Raw genomic sequence first — 23,741 nt, 5'->3', positions numbered from 1 at the left:
AGAAACTGTCACACACACCAACACAAAATGGCAATAGCCAGTTCACGGTCTACCGCCGGCCGGAAAAACGTTCATCTTTCAGACGCCAAAGTTACTAATTACCCTCGAAAATGAACACTACTAATAACTGTGAATCATCAGACTCGAGTCTATATTGTGTATTTGTTTGCTGATATTAATCACTTTTTACTCCGTGCTAAAGTGGAGAGCTATTTAAAAGCGATATGTTTCGCTTCACGTAGCTACCCCATTATACCAGCGTCAGACATTTGTTCAAGGAGAACTTGAACAATACCTTTAGAGCGCTATTAGTTTCAGTATCACGAAACTGCTGTGCAACTTAAGTCAGAGCGTGTCCCGTCAAAGCAAATCAACCAAAACAAAAAAGCCGTGATAATAAACCGAAACAATGATAATACTATAAAACAGAACAAATGTGGAATAACACCCAGATTACCTTACTTTGTCCGCCTACTAACTATGCCTTAATAGGCAGGGCGTGTAAAATTGCAACTATAAATACACATGATCATTAATTCTTTTCATATCAATCAACCAAAGAAAAATAAATGTATTTTTGTCTGATTGCTGAATGTTCTGCTTTCGAACATACACAACTTGAAAAGTCCCTGACCAGCTAACGGGCTTTCTTCATGATCACTCAGACCATCCTTGTCGCCTTGGTTTTCAAAGTATTCCTGACTTTCACGTACTTTTTTCAACGACGGGTTCGTGATCACTAATGGAAAAGTGCCGAAATACCAAAACAAATATCAGTTAATCCCAACTTCAATGGAACTAGGGCCCCGGGCTATTGCAGCCAAAAAAACAGAAAAGTTACCAGCAAGGTTAATATATGTCTCTGAAGAAACTACACAGCAGTATCGACAAGCACAACTCTCTTACCCCGGGGTAGTAAATTGACGCTTTGACATATTTTGTTTTGAATGTCATTTCAAAATTAATGTGACTCGTTAGTAACTGCGACCTTTTTTTTTAACTTTTACAGTATTTTGGCCCTAATTTATCAATACATTCCAGACACTTTTGACAGCCAAGGAACAATAGCTTGCTATTTCTATTTCCTGCACTTTACTTTCACGTACACATTACTGAAGTGACGAGACTTCTTCCCTAAAACCGCCACGAGTTGCAAAACTGATTCCACCCACTCATAAATTTACGACAAAAAAATTGTTACTGTGGTTGTTCTTAGTGTTGAGATTGTGTTTCTGAAAACTCAAATTCTGTTTCTTTCAGTTGATAGCGCTGACTCCTTCATTTTGAAATTTAAGCTCCTTATCTTGCGTCAATCAGTAAGTCGCTGTTATACATTTAAACACCTCTATTAACAAGAGTATTAATTACTTAATACACTAAAAGGTGATTATGGACCAGACACTGCTAGAACGCCATTATAAACCGTCGTAGCCGGTCGTCGTAGAGCTCTGCAATAAAGGTCAACAAAACGTTATCTTTTCAAAATCCTCGAGTCGGCTTGTCTTTTGTTTAAATACGATTTCTGGTTGATTATCTCCAAGATATTCAATTTCAGAGAGATTGGGCTATCAAACGCACTCCCAAAACTTGTGCAATTAACTGGATCGTTAAATATTTAACGGTGTTAGCGTTCAGGAAACGTGTGTCTGTGGACATGGATTTTCACAGGAGAGCTATTTTCATGGTAGTTTACTTCGTATCAGGTTAGTACAACATGAAACTTAATCGAGATTTCATGACAGTAAGGTCAAATGCATACGAAGTCGATATTTGTAAATCGAACCATCTTGGTTGAGCAAAACACTGACTTCTAGTTGAGTAAACGAAGAGCAGCGTTCAAATTCATTAAAAGAGCTGTATTGTTAAAGTAACGAAATAATTGTGCCTTCTCGGCTGTAAATATACTAATACTTCCATTTAAGCCAAAACAAAGAAAATTAACAACTCTAAAGCCATGAAGAAATTCCACGGCAGTATGACCTGCTTCGTAACCGCGGTTGGTATCCAGGATGGTACGATTATTTTTTCATGGAAGTGTCGTGATTCGTCCGCCATGAGCCAGCCACAACATTGTATATATACACACCATATATGTAAACTCACACACACATACACATACACACACACACACACACACACACACACACACACACACACACACACACACACACACACACACACACACACACATATATATAAACCAGATACCTGAGTTAATTTTGTGTGTTTGAGATTTGAACAATGGCAGCGCGAAATTGTATTATCTCGGTGGTAAATTTAATTATTATATAGATACTGAGATTTACTCAGTGCAAATTCACCGAATAAAAATCGTCTCTCTTTGATGAGAAGCAATCCCATCGGTCATACGATTTTTTTCATCGGTGGAAATTATCGTATGACCAATCAGAAGCCTATATGTGCACGATCCTTCGCAGTAAAGCACTATTTAAGCAATAGTGAAAATCAGACCTGAAAAAAATTCAGGCCTGTACGGGATTCGAACCACTGACCTCTGCGATACTAGTGCAGCGCTCTACCAATTGAGCTAACAAGCCAACTGGGAGCAGGCCATCAAATTAATTGGACATAAACCCGTAAGATGATAAATCAAACAACAAACATATGAAATACATATATATGAACTGCGGTTATGAAACGTATATGTGCACGATCCTTCGCAGTAAAGCACTATTTAAGCAATAGAGAAAATCAGACCTGAAAAAATTCAGGCCTGTACGGGATTCGAACCACTGACCTCTGCGATACTAGTGCAGCGCTCTACCAATTGAGCTAACAAGCCAACTGGGAGCAGGCCATCAAATTAATTCGACATAAACCCGTAAGATGATAAATCAAACAACAAACATATGAAATACATATATATGAACTGCGGTTATGAAACGTATATGTGCACGATCCTTCGCAGTAAAGCACTATTTAAGCAATAGTGAAAATCAGACCTGAAAAAAATTCAGGCCTGTACGGGATTCGAACCAATTAAAATTAATTTGATGGCCTGCTCCCAGTTGGCTTGTTAGCTCAATTGGTAGAACGCTGCACTAGTATCGCAGAGGTCAGTGGTTCGAATCCCGTACAGGCCTGAATTTTTTTCAGGTCTGATTTTCACTATTGCTTAAATAGTGCTTTACTGCGAAGGATCGTGCACATATACGTTTCATAACCGCAGTTCATATATATGTATTTCATATGTTTGTTGTTTAATCAGAAGCCTGATACGATTTTTTTTACAAGCGAGAAAAATCGTATCGGTTTTCCCCGCCTTTCGGGGCGGCCATGCTAAGTAATTGAGAGTGAATGTTTGCAACGTTTCTTGCTTGTCCAGAATCGTGGCTTCAGGGTTTGCAGATATTAATTCAGTGGAAAAATCTATCGGAATAATTTAGAGCGCATGATGTTAAGAAATCGAATTTATCTCAAGGTTCCGAATGTTCTTCGACCACAGTTCATTCAGTTAATTCGGCCGCACATTATCAACATGGCCAGGAAGCAATTTCGCTCTTTACCGGTGCTGTTATTCATGGTGGTCAATTCAACTTCTCTATCAGCAGTCTTAATCAATCACCGACCTTGGCCACTCCAGAAACTAAGATAAAGTCCACAAAGAGGTACAAAAAACTAATAGTACTCGACTCCGATTTAGAGTAGAAAACGCTTTGTTAGTTTGAAAGCTTATGTGAGCTAATATTTAATAATTTCAAAAGTACAGCGGTCCATTCGCCTTTTAAGCATATTTGAATGCAATATTTTAGGCGTCTTGACAGCATTGATTGGGTTTAGATAAAAGCGATATCGAGTTCGCGACTTCTTTATCTTTTGTGGTCAGTTAATTATTACTTATCGATCAATTATTAATTATCATTATATTCTTATTTATTTATTTATTTTCTAATTTATCATTTTTCGGTCATTCCAGGAATTCCGATTACTCCAGTTACGGTTCCTAATTCCGGCATTCAATATTTTCCAACCTGCCGCATGTAAATACCTTTATTACATCCATTTTGAAATCGCTGGTGGTCCCTGAAATCTGATTGGCTCTAATTGGTGCAATTTTTTCACGAATCGCACCATTTTTTGCTCTAAATCGCATCATTTTACGCTTGACTGAGTTTTTGACACATGATGTCAAGATGTAAAAGCGTTTCCGGTTTCCGGCTCAGTACTATAATAGTCTCCTTCGCAGCCGTTGTTTGGGCTCGTCACGCAACGCTCCCTCCCAACGGCTGCGAAGGAGACTAGCTCAGTACTGCATCAGTAACATATTTGAATTGACCAAGTCCTGTATTTGGGCGATTTCAAAATGGACGTAATAAAGTGGTAATTGAACCTCGTGTCAGGCAATTTTCGTCTTAAATCATACTTGTGATTTCAAATTGAACTCGCGCTGCGCGCACGTTCGATTTTGAAATCACGCGTATGATTTCAGCCCAAATTGCACTCCGCTCAGTTCAATTACCATTATTTATTAACTAGAGTGTTGGTCCCCGGCCGGACCAACACTCAAGGTCTTAAAATAACTGAGAAGAATATGCTTCCTTTCTGTAACGTCAAGAAATGGTTAGATATTCTATTCTTCTCGGATAAGGACGAACAAATGGAGGTCCCGTCTCCTGCAGGGTTAGGGGTAGGAGACGTTAATTTCCCACGCAAGAGTATACTGTGTGATGGATGTCCTCCCCTGGGGTGGGTTGGGTGGGTGCATACAGGGCCGTTCTGAAAACCACTTGTGTGAGAACGTCTAAAGATTATTATCTATCTATCTATCTAGAGTATATTTTGCTTACTCTAAAAGGTGATTATGAACCAGACACTGATAGAACGCCATCATAAACAGTCGTGGTCGGTCGTCGGAGAGCTCTGTAATAAAGGCCAACGAAACGTCATCGTTTCAAAATCCCCGAGTCGGCTTATCTTTTGTTTAAAATTAACAAATGGTAAACACCACAGCGTACACTATTGAGTTATGGATGCACGCGGGAGGTTGCTAAGCACGAAAGAAGCGTAAGAGTCGCTCGAGGCGACAGCCGAGAGCGACTCTAGCTTCTTGAGTGCTTAGCAAACCTCCCAAGTGCATCCATAACTCAATAGTGTACGCTGTGGTGTTTACCATTTGTTTTATAACATAACATTGATACATTGTAGCTAAAGAGTTCCCGTTTATTTAACAAATCTTACGCGACCAGAAAAAAACAAGCGCGCGCGGAAAAATAGTCTTTGCATTTGCTCACGTCAGCAGCGTACACCCATGGGCAAATGGGGAACGCTAAATTGACCAATCAGAGCGCGCGCTTTACTTTGGTTATGTTATAATACGATTTCTGGTTGATTATCACCAAGATATTCAATTTCAGAGAGATTGCGTTACCAAACGCACTCCCAAAACTTGCGCAACTGGATCGTTGAATATTTAACGGTGTTGGCGTTCAGGAAACGTGTGTCTGTGGATATGGATTTTCACAGAAGAGCTATTTTCATGGTAGTTTACTTCATATCAGGTAAGTAGAACATGAAACTTAGTCAAGATTTCATGACAGTAAAGTCAAATACACACAAAGTCGATGTTTGTAAATCGAACTTTCACGGTTGAGCGAAATAACTTCTAAGTGAGTAAACGAAGAGCAGCGTTCAAATTCATTAAAAGAACTGTATTGTTTAAGTGAGAGAATGATTGGGCCTCCTCGGCTGTAAATATACTAATGCTTTCATTAATCCTAAACAAAGAAAATTAACAATTCTAAAGCCATGAAGAAATTTCAAGACAGTATGATCTGCTTCGTAACCGCGGTAGGTATCCAGGAAAGGAGCATTAGTTCTTCATGATATCGTGACTTAGTCCGGCACAAGCTAGCCACAATATCATACATCATAGAGCCTTTAAAAATCGATTGCAGATACCTGAGTTCATTTTTTGGTGTTTGTGATTCAAACGATAACAGCGTGCAGTTGTATTATCTCCATGGTAAACTTATTTCCCACTTAACTGGCCAATGTACTTCGCAATAGGGGTTAATGGAGACATTTTTTGAGTGAGAGGAAAACCTACCGTCCTAAAGTTGCCTTATTAAATAAATGAAATCTGATGCGACGTCTGAGTCCATTTAGTTAATGGTCCTTTGAAGCAGACAGATTTTGCATAGTAATTTGTTCTTTTGTGTGTTTGTGATTGTCAAAATGCAAATTTGTTCACTAGAGTGGAACCATTTATGTACACTTTTAAGCTCAATTTTAAATTCAATGTTTTATTTCATTAAAAGGAGAAACAGTTTTCTTTTCTACTTCCTAATTGGTTTTGCGTTCGATCGTCAAGCTTTCCAAAACAAAATATCAATGCCGACGAAAGCTACGTAAAAGTTGCCCTTATTCCAAATTCAATTCCGTGCTGCAGATAATCATTTGTTCTTTTGAAGGTTGGTTGATTCTTATGTCAGCGGCTGGAAAAATCTTAAACGGAACACATGTCACGTTGCTGCTGTCAAATGACCATATTGGGGTTGACTATTGCCAACGTGTAGCCCGTACCCTCCCCCGAGGGAATGACGTTCCCTCCCTTCCGTTTCTCCTCAGGGGAAGTTACGGCTACACGTGGGCTAGGTTGATTAAAATTACTTTGAAATTACAAAATGGTCGCCAGGAAATACTTCCGTCGCCAGAATAAAAGGGAAAATGAAAATAAAGAGGGAAATAAAAATGATCAAGAAATAAAACATGAATATGGTGCGTGCCCCTTCAATATTCCATCCTATCTCTTCTTATTTTGATCTCAGTAGTAACGGAAATCTCCTTTAACATATACTCAACAAAAGGTTTTTCCGACTGCCTGCTCACCCATGCTTGCCTAAAGAAAAGAAAGCAACTTTCTCTACTAGCTTCGATGTCAACAAACTACAGATGCCCCCAGGTTTTCGATTTGCCCGAGAAGCTGTTCGTACCTCAGACAGGGGGGGCATTGGGGTTTGCGGTTTGGCTATTTTTTAGATTGGTTATTCGGTTTTTGTGCCAAAAACGTCGGTTTTTCGGTTTTGTTGTTTATTGCGTTTTGCGGAGTTTCTGTTTACAGCATTCCGTTTTCAGTTTTCGTCACAATTTTGACGGGTATACTCGGATTTGATATCCGGCAATGTGCTTTATCGGTTTTTCATATTGGGTTCCGCTTTCTCTTCGATCTGAGCAGCAGCTATACGCGAGGGTCTGGATGGGAGTGCCTCGAAAACACTAAACACTAAAATTTTTCCATCTATAACATCAAACAGTTAAATTTTAGGCTGTTTAACATCTAACAGTAAAAAATTCACTGTAACACTAAATTTGATACAAATGTAAGCGCAAATGGCTTAAAAAAGCGAAAGATACTAATCAAGACAAACGTGGACATTCGATATGGAATAATATCTACAATTAATTTACAGACTGTGTCATTTGGATTACAATTTTGGGTTTGTTCATTGTTTATGTTTCTATCATGGAAAATCATGGGAGACTATTTCTCAGCAGAAGGGTACATTATGCTCGACAATGAAAATTTTCCTCTGTCGTTATTACACGTTTGCAATCTTTCATTTCAAAAATTTGTTTAATCAATCATCATGCTCCTTTTACCTACCGGGAAATAGACTTTTGCGTCCTCACGAGCCAATCCTCTCGTTTCTTGGCACATGTATCAGCAGCAAGCCAGCCTTTGAATCTGAACTCCCCTTGCCTTCCCGGGTCCAAGATAGCGCTATTTTCGGGTTTTCATTTAATTAACTCTGGATCAGAGAGTCATTCACAAGGTAATGTATATGCGCACGCCCGATCGTGCAAACTCTACAAGTCAAGGCGAAAATGAGCCCGAATGGCGCGACCAGACCTGGTAAGTGTTGTTGTGTGGGGGATGGAGTCGTGATCGTCATCATCCATATCACTGCCTGAGTCGGTGTCGTATTCATCCTCTTGATCTGTCACTTCACCAACGGCAACTATTTCAACCGCGCTATCGTTCACAAACGCGATGCTGGGTACGTGCGAGTCCCCATCGTCATCTGTGACTTGCGGCATAATTTGTTCCATTCCTTCTTGACCTTCAACAGTTGAGTCGTCGTGGAACGTTACTTTGGAACGAGGAAATTGAGCGTAATACACTGCTGGCGGGAGAGCTTCGGCTTTGTCTTTTGTGGTTTCACTCCGCACTGTTCTCTGCCTCACAGGACGATATTTGTCCACCAACTCCTTCATCGCTACTTCAATTGGAGGATCTATCCTTGCAGCTGTTAGAGGCTTCATCACTTCAACATCTGCCAACTGCATACTAGATGTTGGAACTGGATAAAACGATTTGTCATGTGTAAAGTATTTGGCGCTTTACTTTGTCGTTATTTTTGATGATTCTTTTGCAATTGTGCCAAAGTCTCGAGCATACTGTAAAGCTGTGAAAGTCTCGTTTTTAAAGTGGGAGACTGCATGAAGGCTTTCAACTACAGTGGCCAGTAATGTACGGTTTTTAAAGGTCTTTTAGCATAAGTATAAGTCACCAAATATAACAGTTATTTTTATTAATAACAACCTGGGTTTGAATAGCAAAACCTTAGCTTTTCCAGTAAATATTGCAATTTGCAATTTTCTCCCTGCACTTTATGAATTTGAAAGATCAGTTGTCTACTCACCATTGACTTCACTCTGGGTTTCGTCAGAAACAAGGAGTGGAACTTCCATTTCCCATTGATGTTGCGTAAGGATATGTAAATTCTTCGTTTTCCCATGGGCATACCTGGCCAGCCGGTACAGTTTCAACTCGAAATTTCCCATCCCCAATGAGGTGGCCATTTGCGAAATACCAAGAAAGTTGATCAAATGCTCCTTTGCGTCCATTATATTTCTTTGCTCTTTACCGATTGGAATTCTGCTTCGATGCCTTTCAAAAGCATTTTCCTCGCCACATCTATAAAAGCTGACTAATACTTCCACAACTCTACATGCCATTAGAGACAGCGCGTCACCCAAGCCGAAAATAGACTGGACACTGTATGGTACTTGGAAGGGGTAGTCTTGTTTCGATAAACAAGAGCGCCTGTCGTCTAGTGCGGCTTCGCAAGGTGAACATCAGTGCTAAACGAACACTAACTATTTTGAACTTAGATATCGGTTTACGTTTAGCTTAAAACAGCCGCTCCTGTTTACAAAGAAATGACACGGGATTGTTTCACGAGAACTCGTCGTAAAATGTAGTTTGCCTTGAGAAAAACATGGAATCCAGCGCTCTAAGAATATTTAAAGTAAGTCAGGAACACACTTGCTCACTTTCCTTACAATATTAACAACAACAGCAACAACTAATAGACAAACAAATCAAGCAAATCAATAAGATCTGTCCTTTTAAGTACTCCGTAAATGTAGTAAAAAAATATTTCACATTATTATTATTATTATTACTATTATTATTATTACAACCCTATGGCCTCATTTTAGAACAAAAACTCTATTGAATATAACTTGCACATTGTAGAGAGGCTAGGAAGGCTTTTATAACTAAACCAAAGTACCTTTCTATGCATTTTTGGGTGTATCTTAAAAAAGTCAGTGAAGTATTGAAATCTGAATGTATTAAAAAAAAATTCGTTTTAAGCAGGCAATCGTTTCAAACTGACGAAATTTTTTTTGTACACTACACAAGTAATTATTTTGAATCAATCTTAATTAAACCTTGTGTAGTTCTTATCAACATACCGATTTCTACTTCACTTGACTTTGTGAAAAGCAAACTGACCTCTGCCAGATGAGATTGTTAATTTCTGTTTGATTTGAAATATTTCTTTCCTTGCTCAACATTGTGAAGCACATTTGAGCATATCCAAAATTAAAATGTACTAAAAAAATATTTCACATTATTATTATTATTATTATTATTATTATTGTTATTGTTATTACTATTGTTATTATTACAACCCTCTGGCCTCATTTTAGAACAAAAACTCTATTGAATATAACTTGCACATTGTAGAGAGGCTAGGAAGGCTTTTAGAACTAAACCAAAGTACTTTAATTCCAATTTGACCTTGTTATGAAAGAGGTCTATTGCATTGCAATATCATTATGTAATCAACAGTTTTCAAGTATATATCAAGAGTATTAATTGCTTATGCACTTTACTTGGCAAATGATTCATGGGTGTATGATGGCAAGAAAGAGAGAGAGAGAGATAACTGAGAAATGGTGCTTGTCAAGACTGTGAGGAACTTAACATCTCAGGTAGCTGCGCTTTTTCTAGGAATCACAGACCCTTAATGTCAATTGGGCAATTGCAATTAGCTTCTTATTTACTTGTTGTTACATTAGGTTATGTTAGAACAAGAAAAATAACCTTGACAGAGCTCAACAACATTGCAACCTGTGGGGTCGCCAAAGTGACTAGATTTTACACAGTGGCAATTACCTTTTTGTGCTCAGTTCTCAGCTGGCTACTAAGATTTTTTACATTTTTATTTTCAATCTCCTTAGATCCCTTGTGAGTTTCTCATTTCTAGAAACTGGGATCTGGACATTTAAGTGAGTTCTCAAATATAGTCCCGTAGATGATGTTTCAGTAAAAGAAAGCGTTACATCAATCCCGCAACAGTAATTTCCGGTCACTACAGGATTATCTGCAAAGATTTTTTCAACCTTTGTGACCCTTTTTTCGAATTAAAGTGAAGTTGGTTTGTCTCCTTTCAGGAGCAAATATGTAGCTCCAAATGGAAAAAAAAATTACCGTAAGTAGGTATAAGATCGTCGAAGGGTTTATCCCATATCATGTCTTGAAATGAATCAATAGTTGTTGCGGATATCTCACGCTTAGTTTTTGGCTGATGAAAGCCTTTCGCAAACCACGCCATCTCCGCTTTGAAGGCGTGGGGCATTTTTCTTCTGCGAGTTGCATTAGAAGTATTCATTTCCATTAGATCAACAGTGAATTGAAAAAGTCGGGATTTATTCAGGAATTTCAATTTCCCGCAATTCGCACTTATCGTGACTAGGTACCAACTCACTCTGAGTTATTTCTAGTGTCCAGTCTATTTTCGGCTTGGATTACTCGCTGTCTCTAATGGCATGTCACTCCCACCGATGCGGACGTGGCGGCCATTTTTGCAATACAGAAGTCTGCTAAAAACCGCTGACCACAAAATGTCTGAAGAACTTATGCGCATGAGCACAAAGTATGCATGCTGACCAGTTCAGTCAGTTCCGGGCAGGCTCTTCTTTTGTTTCTAGTTTTGGACCCATTATCATAAGGGCTAAGTTTGAAGAATCTTAGTCCTTTTTTTCTAACATTATTGCCTTCTCTATGAACCTTTTATTGATCTTTAATGAGTGAAATCACTGTTCTAACACCTTTTAACACTTAACAGTTAACTTTTTTAAAACGCTAAACATTAAAATTTTACAAATTTTAACACTAAATATTAAAAAACGGCCAAATAACACTTAACACTAAACCCCATCTAGACCCTCATACGCCTCTGCTGATCTCGAATAGCCGCGAAACCTATGTTGCTCCACTTGTAACCACAGTATTAGATCGATTAGGAATAATTTAGATATATCAACAAAGTTGGAATGGTTAATTGGCCACCGTAACGATTACAAAAGCTGACGCTTCGAGCGTTAGCCCTTCGCTCCGACGAAGGGCTAACGCTCGAAACGTCAGCTTTTGTAATCGTTACGGTGGCCAATTTACCATTTCAACTTTGTTAATATATCCAAATTATTTTGTTACCCACACCAACGCAGCCCCAAACAGTTTCTTTAGAAACTATCAGCCTTTATTCAGATCGAGTAGGAGTTTGACATCTAAGATGTGCAGATTTATCGGTTTAGACGGTTTTTAATGCGGTTTTCGGTTTTGATCGAGTTTTTCTTTGCGGTTTTGCGGTGTCTAATAGACCCCAATGCTTCCCTCCTCAGTAGAATGACACATTGCGTGACATGGAACCAGCATTGCGCAATATTTTTACGTTGGGCCTTTACTCAGCTGAACAAAAAAGGGAAAACACACACACAAACACGTGAACTATAAGAAACTCTTCCAATAATCATTTATTTCAAAAATTGTATGAATTACATCGAGGCAGTTAGCAGCTGCTACTGTTTCGTTAAGTCGATTCGTCGAAATATGATATGTATGCAAAATATGTCTGGTTTTAAGGCCATTAGCTAAATGAACTAGGGAGTCGGCTCAAATTTTATATATTTAATAAGGCAATTTTAAGACAGTAATTTGGCAAATTCCCCTCTCACTCACAAAAATTTCTCCATTTGCCCCTGTGGCAAGGTACATTGGCCAGTTTAGGTGGGGAAAATTAGAAATCGGTTTACCATCGAGATAATACAATTGCACGCTGTTATTGTTCGAATCACAAACACACAAAATTTCACTTTGGGTAACTGCGATCCCTTGAGGGAAATTCATACAGCCTATATTACTCATAAATGTCCCACTTTTATCAAATACTTTTACGCAGTTTGCACATCCATCGGTCATGAAGTATGAGTTTTTAAAAGCTACACAATGTTGTGGCTCGCTTATGCCCGACGAGTCACGACATCCCCATGATGTCTTCCCCAAAATAGCCTGACTTGAAAATTTAAACTTGAAATTTCCTCGTTCATCGAAAATTTGAACTCGCTTGTTACCCCAGTCGCTAACAATTATATTTTCATGTTCGTCTATTGACAAGCCACAAGGAAAGCTTAACTGTCCATCAGCTGTCCCGCCAGATCCGAATGAAAAACAAAATTTACCAGCTCTACAATCGTACAGTTGAATACGATGGTTTCCATAATCAGAAACCAACAAATGGTCGCTTTTGTTGTACACTATTCCATCAGGTAACGATAAATTACCTTTTTCTGTTCCACTACTGCCGATTGTTTCTTTGAATGTTCCATCTTCGTTCAAAATGATCAGACGGTCGCATCCTTGGTCACACACGGCGATTTCTCCTTTGGAGTTAACTGCAATTCCTGATAGATTAACATCGCGGCCTTCAGCTTCCAGCCACCGTAAATTGTAGGAAGCTTTTTGCGTTATTGGAGGAGGCTTTACGTGTATCGTTTCTACAGCTTTTCTCATTTATGTACCTTAGTAGTTAGTACGGGCCACCACTGCATCAACAGGAAGTTATTCGGTGCCAAGAGGATGACAAGTATGGTACAATATACAATCGAGATCTGAAAAAATTTGCATGACAAAAGGTTGTTTGTTAAAACGAAATACAATTTTCTTTATTTCCTTTTCTATTTCCCCGATCGCTTTTGCAGTCGGTCGTCAAGGTTTCCTCGGCAAAATTACAATTCTGATGAAACCCACATATAAACTTGTTTTTATTCCAAGATTTAATTCCGTGCTGCAGATGATAATTTGTCTTTTTACAGGTTTGTTATTGTCAAAATGCAAATTTACTTTTCTGAGGTATCTCCACTGTCAGTGGTGCGAAATGCATATGAAACCTTAATTGAACCTAGGCCACTAAGTAAGTATAACGTTTTTTAAGTCCTGGATGACATCGCAAATACTTTAATCTCAATTTTTTATCTACCGATGTACAACACGTCGGCTAAAATGACAAAAAAAAAAAAACAAAAAAAAACAAAAAAAAACGGTAGGTCCAGATGGGTACTTGCACTTTGATGAGAGCGGAAATTTGAGGTGTATAGGCAACTTTGCGCGTTTGTGGCATAAATTGTATCACGTGCAGTCCAAGCGGGATGCTTTGCAATATTGATGAATGGTCATGTGATTACCAGTCAGCCCTAAGTTTCTGAAAGAAAATATCGCTTTAACGAAGGGCTAACCGCACGAAATATCAGCTCTAGAATCTCCTTACGATGGCCAATTTATATCATTAACTCAAGCGATAAATTAACCAAAACATATACAACTCGATTTCTTTGTGCGGGAAACCGCTGTTTTATAGTTCAGTTTCCGGGAAAATTTTCTTGATGGTAGATCACGCTGTTGCTATCACGTGACCACATGTGAGTTCCACGGTTTGTCTAACTGAAGTTATGAAGTGGTCGCCAGAAGAGAAATTTAGGCATCCGAATAAAAAAGGTTACGGACAGATTATTTAGTACCACATGACGTTCTAGATTGCTTTTGAAATCAAGAAAGTCCATCCAAGAAAACATCACGGCAGGATAGTATTTTCATTTGGTGAAAATGTGTACTTCCTCTTAACTTTGACCTCAGATAACCAAACTGTCGATCTTTGCTGCAAATGTTTTCGCAATATTATTTCCTTTCGTATGGTGTGCTAAATGGTCGCCAATTAATTGGAGTGCTGACTCGTCTTGAAAATCAAAGTTCCACTTGAGAAATACGTATTCTGATTCAAAAAGTTAACGAAAGAAATAAAATCTCTTATCTTGGAGCAGAGTGATTATATTTCGATGTGGCAGATTTGGTCTTTAAGAAAAACTCTGTACAAATTCCTAGAATATTTTTCATCGAACTTAGGAATTTCAAAAATACCGCGAATCGCAAGTCGGAAAATTTTTGCTCGGATTGCGGATGCTGGCTGTTTAGAAGTTATGGTTGTGGATGGCATTGCCGATATTCTCGCTTGCGTTGCAGATATACCTGCTCCGTTTTATCCAAGATGGGGGCAGGACATGGGGCGAAAGCGGACCAAACAAGAAAAGTGACGAGCTGGATATAGCTAGGGCGAGGGAGGAAAACCGTTTTAAAAGAAATGCGGATCTTGAATTAACAAAAATAACGTCTGACAAAAGACTGGCGAATTCATATAGTCCTACACACTTCCTGACTCCATTCCCCTCATATCAGAGATCGAAAATTACACTTACTTTTAAAGTACGATCTTAGAATGAAAAGAGTAGTAATTGTTAAATAAAAGTACGTCCAGAGACAAAAGAAATTAAAGGTCCTTATGATAAATCAAACGTGGAATTTCCAATTCAAATGTTTTCTTTTAATCTAGACATGAGCTATTTCGTAAATCAAAGAGTTACAGTTTGCGTTCGCAATTAAGTAATCGAATGATTACATTATTTAGTCTATTAGATGCAGATAATACTGTTGCAATCACAGTTAACTTTAAAGATAAGCTCGTAAAATCGTTACAAACAGACATTTTATAAATGCACGAAAATGACGCATGGAAACCATTCAAACCTGACTAAAGCTCCATAATTGTTGCTACAGACATGATGTTTTCAAACCGCAAGAAGGGGATAAATAGGGTATTAGATTATCCTTCGCATAGTTGGAAAAAACTCTTTAGATGGACCAAGGAATTTATCCAGATGACATTTTTTTTGTACCATTTTGTTGACCTGTATCACTTACAAATTTATATTCATGCAATGACCGATGCGTGCCGAAATCATCAAACCCAAGCCCCCGAACGTTTTCCTCCACTTTTAAAATATAAAATTTTCATTCATTATTTTCAGTTTGCTATTTACAATGCGTTTCAAACTATCCACGCTAGTTGCCTCTAAAGTTATTTGTGCCGTTTTTGGTAGAGGCAAACGTACTATTACATAAAAATACTTTGTTTTCATTAAAAGTCATTGTTCAATTACTTTAAACAACATAAACGACAACTTAAAAATATTGTAACATAATTCTCCTCACAATGGACAATTTAGGGCAGTGATTTGGCAAGCTCCTCTCTCACTCACAAAAATTTCTCTATTTGATCCGTTTGCCAGGTACATTGGCCAGGTTAAATCGGAGACACTAGAAACAGAAGTACCATCAGGATAATACAAATTCACGCAGTTATTATTCGAATCACAAACACACAAAATCTCGCTTTCAATAACGGCGATCCCTTGAGGAGAATTCATACAGCCTATATTGTACAGAAATGTTCCGCTTTCATCGAATACTTTAACGCAGTTTGCACAGCCATCCGTCATAAAATATAGGTTTTTGAAGGCTATGCAATGTTGTGGCTCGCTTAACTTGGGTGACTCACCAAATCCCAGCTTCTTCCCGCCAAACGTTGCTTGACTTGAAAAGCTCAGCTTGAAATCTCCGCGTTCATCGAAAACTTGAACTCGCTTGTTACCCCAATCGCTAACGATTATATTGTCATGTTCGTCTATTGACAAGCCACAAGGAAAGTAAAACTGTCCATCAGCCGATCCTCCAGATCCGAATGAAAAACAAAATTTACCAACTCTACAATCGTACAGTTGAATACGATGGTTTCCATAATCAGAAACCAACAAATGGTCGCTTTTGTTGTACGCTATTCCATCAGGTAACGATAAATTACCTTTTTCTGTTCCACTACTGCCGATTGTTTCTTTGAATGTTCCATCTTCGTTCAAAATGATCAGACGGTCGCATCCTTGATCGCACACGGCGATCTCTCCTTTGGAGTTAACTGCAATTCCTGATAGATTAACATCGCGGCCTTCAGCTTCCAACCACCGTAAATTGTAGGAAGCTTTTCGTGTTATTGAACGAGTTTTTACATGTATCATTTCTATGGTTTCTCTATTTTACTGGTCGTTATTCAAGGACCGCTGCTACATCCTCTGGCTTGTACACAGGAAGTGAAGTTGGTGCCGATGGGATCAGTTACCACACCAGGATTAAATCTGACAGAATCCCTTAAAATTTTATTGACGATATGATTTCCATAAAAGGATTACGACTCAATCAATTCCTTCCTTTTACCCAATTGGTTATCTTGTCCATCGAAAAACTACAAGTCCAATATTGTACTTGCGAAACTCCCTACCATTTTGAAACTAAATTTCGTGTCGCAGACAATCCATACTTCTTCGTTAGGCTTTTTGATCCGAGAAATGCAAATTTAACTCTAAAGCTTTATCTCAGCTGTCATATTCCTTCAGTGGTCTGGGGCCAGATACGATTTCGGTATCACTTTCATCGAATATCGGACCGTGCTTCGTTGACGTGGGAACACAAAGGCTTCATCGATTTCCGATATCTAATAAGTATTTAATTACGTCGTCTAAGTTCTGTTTCCTTTGCTGTAATTTTTAAATGAGAAGAAAAAAGGTGAACTGATTCCACACTTTCAAATAATAGGGGGATTAAGAAATAAAATCGTCTTTGAATATTCAAATTCCTTCCTTTTTTTTTTGTCCTTTAATGGTGATAAAAGCATTGCTAGAACTTTGAAGTTCAGGTCAAATAAGAAATGCAAAAGAATAAGAAAAACGGATAATGGTATTTCATATGGGTTGTTCCCCGCAGAAGTAGTGATAAAAATATTGCGGAACTCGAACCAAAAGACAAAGGATCACGAGAAACACGTTTTGTTTAAACTGTAGAGTCGACATGAGGCGGAAGTCGTTTTCACTGTGACCAGACTGGCAGAACGACTGCTAAACTTTGCGAATTTTCCCTCCCTTGACCTCACGAAAGGATTCGATACGCCTAGACACGTATCAGTGTATCAACTTAGGCAGTGTTTGTCCAAATTCCAATGATTGTAGAGCCAAGAATCTTTTCGAATCTCATGAACAGGATTTGAAATGTTCTCCAACTTTGCTAAGTAGATTTAGAATTCCTTAGATACTTCCACGTTCCTAGGCCGACCTCCTCTGTATTACGTCATCGCTTGTTCCGATGTGAAATCCTCTCAACCCATATTGTTATCTTTTATCACATTTGATCCGATGTTGCCCCTTTTCCATTTTTCGTTGTCTGGGATCATCACGTACTTGAATTTTTAACGAATCCTACTGTCTGCAATGATTTTTTTTTATTTTGGACTTTGCTGGGTATTGAGTGCAAAAAGTTCGAGAGGATGATGATAAAGCAGGAAACAATGGAAAAATTAATGTGAAAGAACTAACAATGATAAGAAGCCATTCATCAGAATGTATCAGATAAGAATGTTCATAGAGTCCGTTAACCCTTTGACTAGTATCTTATTTCTCCTTACAATATCACCCCTAATCACACGTTCAAGTCACGAGAATAAAGGAAACGATCACCAACTAATGAAGCTCTTGACTGTTAAACAAATTCTCCTTAACAGCGCCTCAAGAAATGTCTGGAGAACCGTATGAAGAATATGTCTACTAATTCTAGGGTGTAAAGGGTGAATTATGGCACTAAAGCCGACACAGAACTAAATGTTTCGAGAAATAATTGAACACGGTCGTTTGACGTTATGCCAACTTTTATGCATAGATGAAGATTTTAAATATTCCATTTTGACGGTTTACGGTCAGCAATCGACAAGCTTAAAGAACCACCAGATAATTCTTTTTGTTTGTTTTTTTTAACATTTCTTTTCGGTTTTTGTTTGTTTTGTTTTGCAGTATGGGTCACGGCGGATTCCTTGACTATGACCCAGTCTCTGCGCGCGATACTGAACAAGTTCAACAATACAAGAAATGTGTACATCGACCCGGCTGCCAAACAAAAAGCACGTGACTACATCGCAACAACTTTCAAGGATCATGGACTGCAAACGTGGACTGAGGAATTCAAGAGCAATAACGAGAAGGTAATTAACTTATCATTAAGAGAGATTGAACAAATGAAAACTTGACTGAGTGTTGAAAAGTGTTTCTTTGGAACATACTTTAAAGCAATTACTGGAAGAGGTTGAACAATATTTCATAAAATATTCAAAACCTCAATTTACGAGGCACAAAATTTCCACCTACTTTCAAGAGACTTAAGGGCCTTAGAAGTCTGCTTTGGGGAATTTTTACCCAACCAAACATTTCTTCCTTTTTTTACTAGTTTCCAGGGATAAACGTTGTTGGCCGACTGCCTGGTCGCTATTCCGGAACACGTGATGATAAGATTGTTCTTATTGGCGCCCACTATGACACAGTCTCGACCACTCCCGGTGTGGATGATAACGGATCAGGGATGACAGCCTTGCTACAAGTTTTAAAGCAACATGCTAGTCCAGGTGTGATGTTGGTTATGTGCGAAAATGTCCGTGCGCTGTAAGGAGCTGATTCAGCTTTTCGCCAATTTCAGAGTTTATCTTTCCACTGCTTTGGGTTCAGATATAGATGTCATTTAAGTATATATATCGTTTCCCGACCATGATAGCCCAAGAATCTTTTTTTTTTTAATGGGCGTCACCCGATTTTACTGCTTATTTTGAAAAGTAAACCCCTTTCCCACAGGTCGAGCAGTGAATTGCAACAGACCCCGATTAGAAAAGCAAACTGAGATTCAAAAGACGCAAGTCTAGCGCTCATTATTTTATGAGTTCTCTTCAGTGCTCACCGACCTTTTCTTGGCGGGTGATGAGGATATGCATTTAGACAGAAAAAATCGCTCTGGTTCAAGAATATCTTGAAGTGGAGGCGGTATGAGCCTAATTGGGGGAGTGGTCAGTTAATGTTATTATCATTATTATTATTATTATTATTATTATTATTATTATTATCATTATCGTTATCATTATTATTATTATTATTATATTATTATTATTATTATCTAAATTGTGAAACTCCTTCAGACAAACAGAAATGTTCACGAGATTATACGCTTTTGTTCGTCGCCTTCGATCTGGAAGAAAATCAACTAACCGTCAACACCAGCTGCTTTATGTCAGGACACTGCCCGTGTGTAGGTGGTAAATGTGGAAGCCATTATTTCGTACAGAATTTCACTCAGTACCTCAACAACAGTGGAGCTGGTTTCCAAGGAGCCATTGTTTTGGAAACCATTCTAAACTACAACACTACACCAAATTCTCAGGTGTTTCCGGATGGTTTGAAGAATTTTTTTGGAGAGACATACAGGAAAATATCGCAAAACCAGTTCAAGGGTGACTTCTTGGCTCTTATTGGTCGGTCAACGTATGACAGAAGACTCATCGATGGAATAACAAATTCTTACAAGGAAGATGGTGTGTTCGTGTGGTATTTTGTTACTTAGCTCAATATTTTTTGTTTTAATTAAGCCAAGGTACTTCCACTCTTTGGATTTCAGCGAGGGCATAAACATTTTGCACGCTTTTAATTTTTTTAGGACTTGAGGATTGTTGAACTTGGGGATTGTCCCCAAAGCGCAAATGAAACACCGGAGAATTTATTAACTTCGAATTTTATTGTTTGTTATTGGACTCACTCGAAATAACCATTTACGTATCACCTATCGTGTTTTCCCCTCAACCTCATTCTCAGGTTCCCCTCACTTCCTTTCTCGGGGGAGGAAGAGAGAGGACCCTGGAAATGAGGTCGATGTTAGCCTCCGTATTAAGTTAGAAAAACAAATCAGCGAAACATTTGAAAGTCTAAGCTTTCTTTCCTTGTTGGTGTAATGCTGTTTGAACAAATTCTAAAGATCTTGAACCACAACAAAAATGTGTCTCTGCAAAGCACAGTCACAAAAAAAAAAAAAAAAAAACTCAAACTTGCAATGTAGGACCCTTGCAGAGAGCCATATTACCTAACTTTGATAAAAGGACTTTTGAGATAAAAGAATATATATATTAGATGGTTTGTTCACTCTTAATTTCCCATTAAGTTTCAAGAAAATGTTTCCCCTTATTTTTAGACAACTTTCTAACAATTGCCATGCCTATACCCAACATTTTTTCGTCTGGTCGACCGGAAGATTGGCCCGAAGTCGCTAAAAAATATATGGAGGATTTCTTTCGTTCAGACCATTACCACTTCTGGAATGCGAAGCCAACGTTACCAGCGATATTTTTAACAGACTCTGCGAATTTCCGAGGATTCATGACAAAATGTTATCACAATAACTGTGACAACACGAATCACGTGACCCCAGAGATGATGATGTTTTTGGCGCGAACAACAGACAGCGTGGCGAAGCTGGTCTCCAACATGACGAATGAAAAGTGCGAAATGAAAAGGGCCGGTAAGTTTTATAGGACGTTTTGACATAAGATATCTAATGAAAATTTCATGCCCTGCGAAATATAGGCTGGGGCTTTATTATTACTTCAATATACAAAAACAATGGATTGTTTCGAAGCTGTGCTCTGACTGGCGGCTGTCGTAAGGTTCCAAATATCTTTTGTTAGTATCTACCACACAACAGAAAAGTGCTTTTCGCGCGCGCTGATTGGTTAGTTCGGAAGTTAATAGCAAGTACTACCCCCCCCCCCGCCTTTTCGGTGAATAATTTTCAACTATTCACCTCTTAGTTTGCGGCTTGGTTAATAATGTCTACTACGAGCCAGCTCCGGTGAATAGTTGTCAGATAACACATGACTTCCTCGCATTCTTGACTTCTATTACCTTTCCTCAACAGTTGAATGAACCTTATGTAGCCATTTTAGGATGTTCCAACCTGTTTTTTGGTTTCTTGGCTCTCACCAGAATTTTCAAAAAATTTAGGCCGTTATCCCGCATTTTTCTTTACGTTTGCAGACTGCATTCAGCGGAACACAAGAGGCAACGGTGAAATCGTAACGCCGTACCATGACACCGTGTATCCCAACAAACTGAACTGCGCATGGACTATCTCACTTGATGCTGAACATAAAGATCTCAAGCTCAAGTTTACATCGTTTGAACTGGAGGAGAGCATCAACTGCACTGCAGACTATGTTATCATTCGGGATGGAATAGACAAAACAGCTCCTTTGATTGGTAAAAGCAAAATAACACATAATTTTTCAACTTAACGTCACTCAACCTAACCCAACTTAAGAAACCACGAAAGTAAACGGCCGTAAAAACACGAAAAGTTTCGTCACGATATGGCCATACATAACTTCTTTTTACGTAAGGCATCGTAACTTAACACGATAAAGCATGACGCAGCGTGACGTCATGCACCAGATAAAGAGTGCGCTTTCTGAGGATATTCCAAGGCAGGTTTTCAGTTTTTGCAATGATTCGAACTGTTGAATATTTTCAGTGACATTTTAATGTGTCTATTTTCCCGGAATGTTTCAGACTCATCAGAAACAAACTCGCCAAAAGGTTGAAACTAAACTAAGATTAATAAACATTTTATTAGGAGTTACGAGTTTAGTTACCGCGCTGTGTATTTGCAGGAAAATATTGTGGTAAAACTCTTCCAAAGCCAATAACGGCTTCGTCCCAGTCCCTGTATATCATGTTCCACTCAGACGACCTGGCAGCTTTCAAAGGTTTCAAAGCGGAATGGAATTCTACGACCACAGTGACTCTAAATGTGACCTCAAGTGCTTCCCAAGGTGACCTTTCATAGTTGCAGTGAAGTGCCTTACCTCTATCGATATAATCGATTTAACTTGAGCTTAGATCCTCTTTAAAAAGTAAAGGGTTTTCTGGAAATTACCATCCCACTATCTCAAGGGGTATTATTTCAGAAAACTCGCATTAGCTGTACCGGCATGACTACTTCGTGTCCAAATTGTTGCGGTTTTTTTCTCCTCCCTTGTCCAAAGTGACGACGCTTTCTTTGATGACAAAAACGCGCATGCCCTACCCTTTCTAGTCCACAAAGAGGTCGATTTCACACGGGAAAGAGTTTTTTTTTCCGTTTACATGATACTGTTAAAAAATTTCGAACCAGAATTTACGTATCCTTCGGGCGGTTGAAGTAACTGGGGTGAACTCACCCCGATATTTCTCGTTCTAACCTCACAGCTTCCTTTGATATCATGTGATTGAACGAAGACAGCGCCATAAATGAGAATCGCGGTGAAAACACAATGTTGGGAATCTCCTAAGAACGAAAGACATATAGTAAATATTTTCTCAGCAGCGTAAAAAACAGAACTGTAAACGGGTATGGTGCACATCCTACCTCGTGACATCCCTTTCCTTATCAAGCGGAACGAACGTAAAATGTATTTCTTTTCCCGACAGATCATCAGGGTAATAATGGCCTGGGTATGGGAGTGAAATGTTCCAGGCTTTAACATATCACCATCTGTTTGCATTTTGTTTGTCACGTGATAGGATATCGTCCAATGATGTGGCAGATCCTTGGTTTCATTGTGTTCACAACACTGGCCATTCTTCTGTGAGGAGCTGATCAAGTTTTTCAAGTGGTTTGCCAAGTAAAGATTGTTTTCTCTTAACGAAAGGATAGGCATAGAAAATTGCATGAACGCGGGTGAATATTATGACACTAATATTGCCTATCTAATTACAACCAAAATCTCTTTCAAACGCTAGTTTGTCCACGGTGCTCATTTTCTCTGAATTATTTAAATACAACCTATGTGACAAACCAAGCTTAGTGATTTTGTGGTAATTTTGAGAATTAAAATATGTTTTATCTAACAATAAAGGCTGATATTTCGAGATAGTGAAATACGGAGATCCTGTATTATCACCTTTTATGTATTTATGATTGACCAATCAGTAATGAAACAGTTTGCGTAGTCTATAAATAACATAATTACATACCATAAAACTTTGTGACTGGTTCGTTTTAAACTTAGAAATCAGAAATACTATACACGTCGCGTAGTCTACAACTTCATTTTATATGTAAATGATTTTCTTACATCAATCCAACCAACCTAAGAGCATTTCTCCTCGATCAAGTTTCGCAAATGGATTCATTATCAAGTACACAAAGGTCTCCGCTGGTTTTGCTACCGGATTTCAAGTTGGTGAAATAAATTAGAAAAGAAATACTAAGGTAATAAACCTTACATTTCAACATTGTGGCCCTCGCCGCTGTTGTTCTTGCATGTGACTGTTAATATATATACTTTATGACAAACAGGCTGGAATGAACGCCTTTGATAACGGGGTCATCGAAGATAGTTGTATTTTCCGAAAAAACCTTCAAATGGACGCAA

General features: G+C 38.5%; 4 protein-coding genes across 5 annotated transcripts in view; 1 reads left to right on the top strand and 3 right to left on the bottom strand.

The window, feature by feature from the left end:
- LOC111328909 (phosphatidylinositol 3,4,5-trisphosphate 3-phosphatase and dual-specificity protein phosphatase PTEN) overlaps window positions 1-4,947 on the bottom strand; it is a 33,389-nt gene extending 28,442 nt beyond the window's left edge. Inside the window, exon 1 of the mRNA XM_088755583.1 lies at window positions 4,809-4,947. The gene's annotated coding sequence lies outside the window, so the exon portion shown is untranslated. The remainder of the gene's footprint in view (window positions 1-4,808) is intronic.
- LOC111328920 (uncharacterized) lies at window positions 1,353-23,603 on the top strand. Of its 2 annotated transcripts, none has more exons than XM_022933465.2 (8): window positions 1,353-1,703; window positions 18,313-18,500; window positions 18,743-18,917; window positions 19,479-19,871; window positions 20,522-20,848; window positions 21,364-21,585; window positions 21,996-22,157; window positions 22,888-23,603. In XM_022933465.2, exons 1-8 carry the CDS (start codon window positions 1,655-1,657, stop codon window positions 22,953-22,955), a joined length of 1,584 nt encoding a protein of 527 aa, XP_022789200.2. In that variant the 5' UTR covers window positions 1,353-1,654; the 3' UTR covers window positions 22,956-23,603. The 2 variants fall into 2 exon arrangements, with proteins under 2 accessions (XP_022789200.2, XP_022789199.2); XM_022933464.2 differs by lacking the exon at window positions 1,353-1,703 and adding an exon at window positions 5,364-5,519.
- LOC111328922 (uncharacterized) lies at window positions 12,045-13,197 on the bottom strand. Its single transcript, XM_022933467.2, has one exon. It carries the CDS (start codon window positions 13,103-13,105, stop codon window positions 12,224-12,226), a length of 882 nt encoding a protein of 293 aa, XP_022789202.2. The 5' UTR covers window positions 13,106-13,197; the 3' UTR covers window positions 12,045-12,223.
- On the bottom strand, window positions 14,945-16,927 carry LOC111328921 (uncharacterized). The gene has a single exon (XM_022933466.2). The coding sequence runs from the start codon at window positions 16,492-16,494 to the stop codon at window positions 15,631-15,633; it is 864 nt and encodes a 287-aa protein (XP_022789201.2). The 5' UTR covers window positions 16,495-16,927; the 3' UTR covers window positions 14,945-15,630.
- Window positions 23,604-23,741: the final 138 nt, after the last annotated feature.

This window comes from Stylophora pistillata, chromosome 3, assembly GCF_964205215.1.
Source record: "Stylophora pistillata chromosome 3, jaStyPist1.2, whole genome shotgun sequence".
In the NCBI taxonomy this organism is placed as follows: domain Eukaryota; kingdom Metazoa; phylum Cnidaria; class Anthozoa; order Scleractinia; family Pocilloporidae; genus Stylophora; species Stylophora pistillata.
Note: the sequence above shows the minus strand (reverse complement) of the source record. Positions and strands in the feature narration are given on the sequence as shown.

Coding starts and splice junctions, on each gene's coding strand:
- LOC111328920 (XM_022933465.2), top strand. CDS start 1,655: ATGGATTTTCACAGGAGAGCTATTTTCATGGTAGTTTACTTCGTATCA. Junction 1,704..18,312: donor GGTAGTTTACTTCGTATCAG/GTTAGTACAACA, acceptor TTTGTTTTGCAG/TATGGGTCACGGCGGATTCC. Junction 19,872..20,521: donor AAATTCTTACAAGGAAGATG/GTGTGTTCGTGT, acceptor CCTTATTTTTAG/ACAACTTTCTAACAATTGCC.
- LOC111328922 (XM_022933467.2), bottom strand. CDS start 13,105: ATGAGAAAAGCTGTAGAAACGATACACGTAAAGCCTCCTCCAATAACG.
- LOC111328921 (XM_022933466.2), bottom strand. CDS start 16,494: ATGATACATGTAAAAACTCGTTCAATAACACGAAAAGCTTCCTACAAT.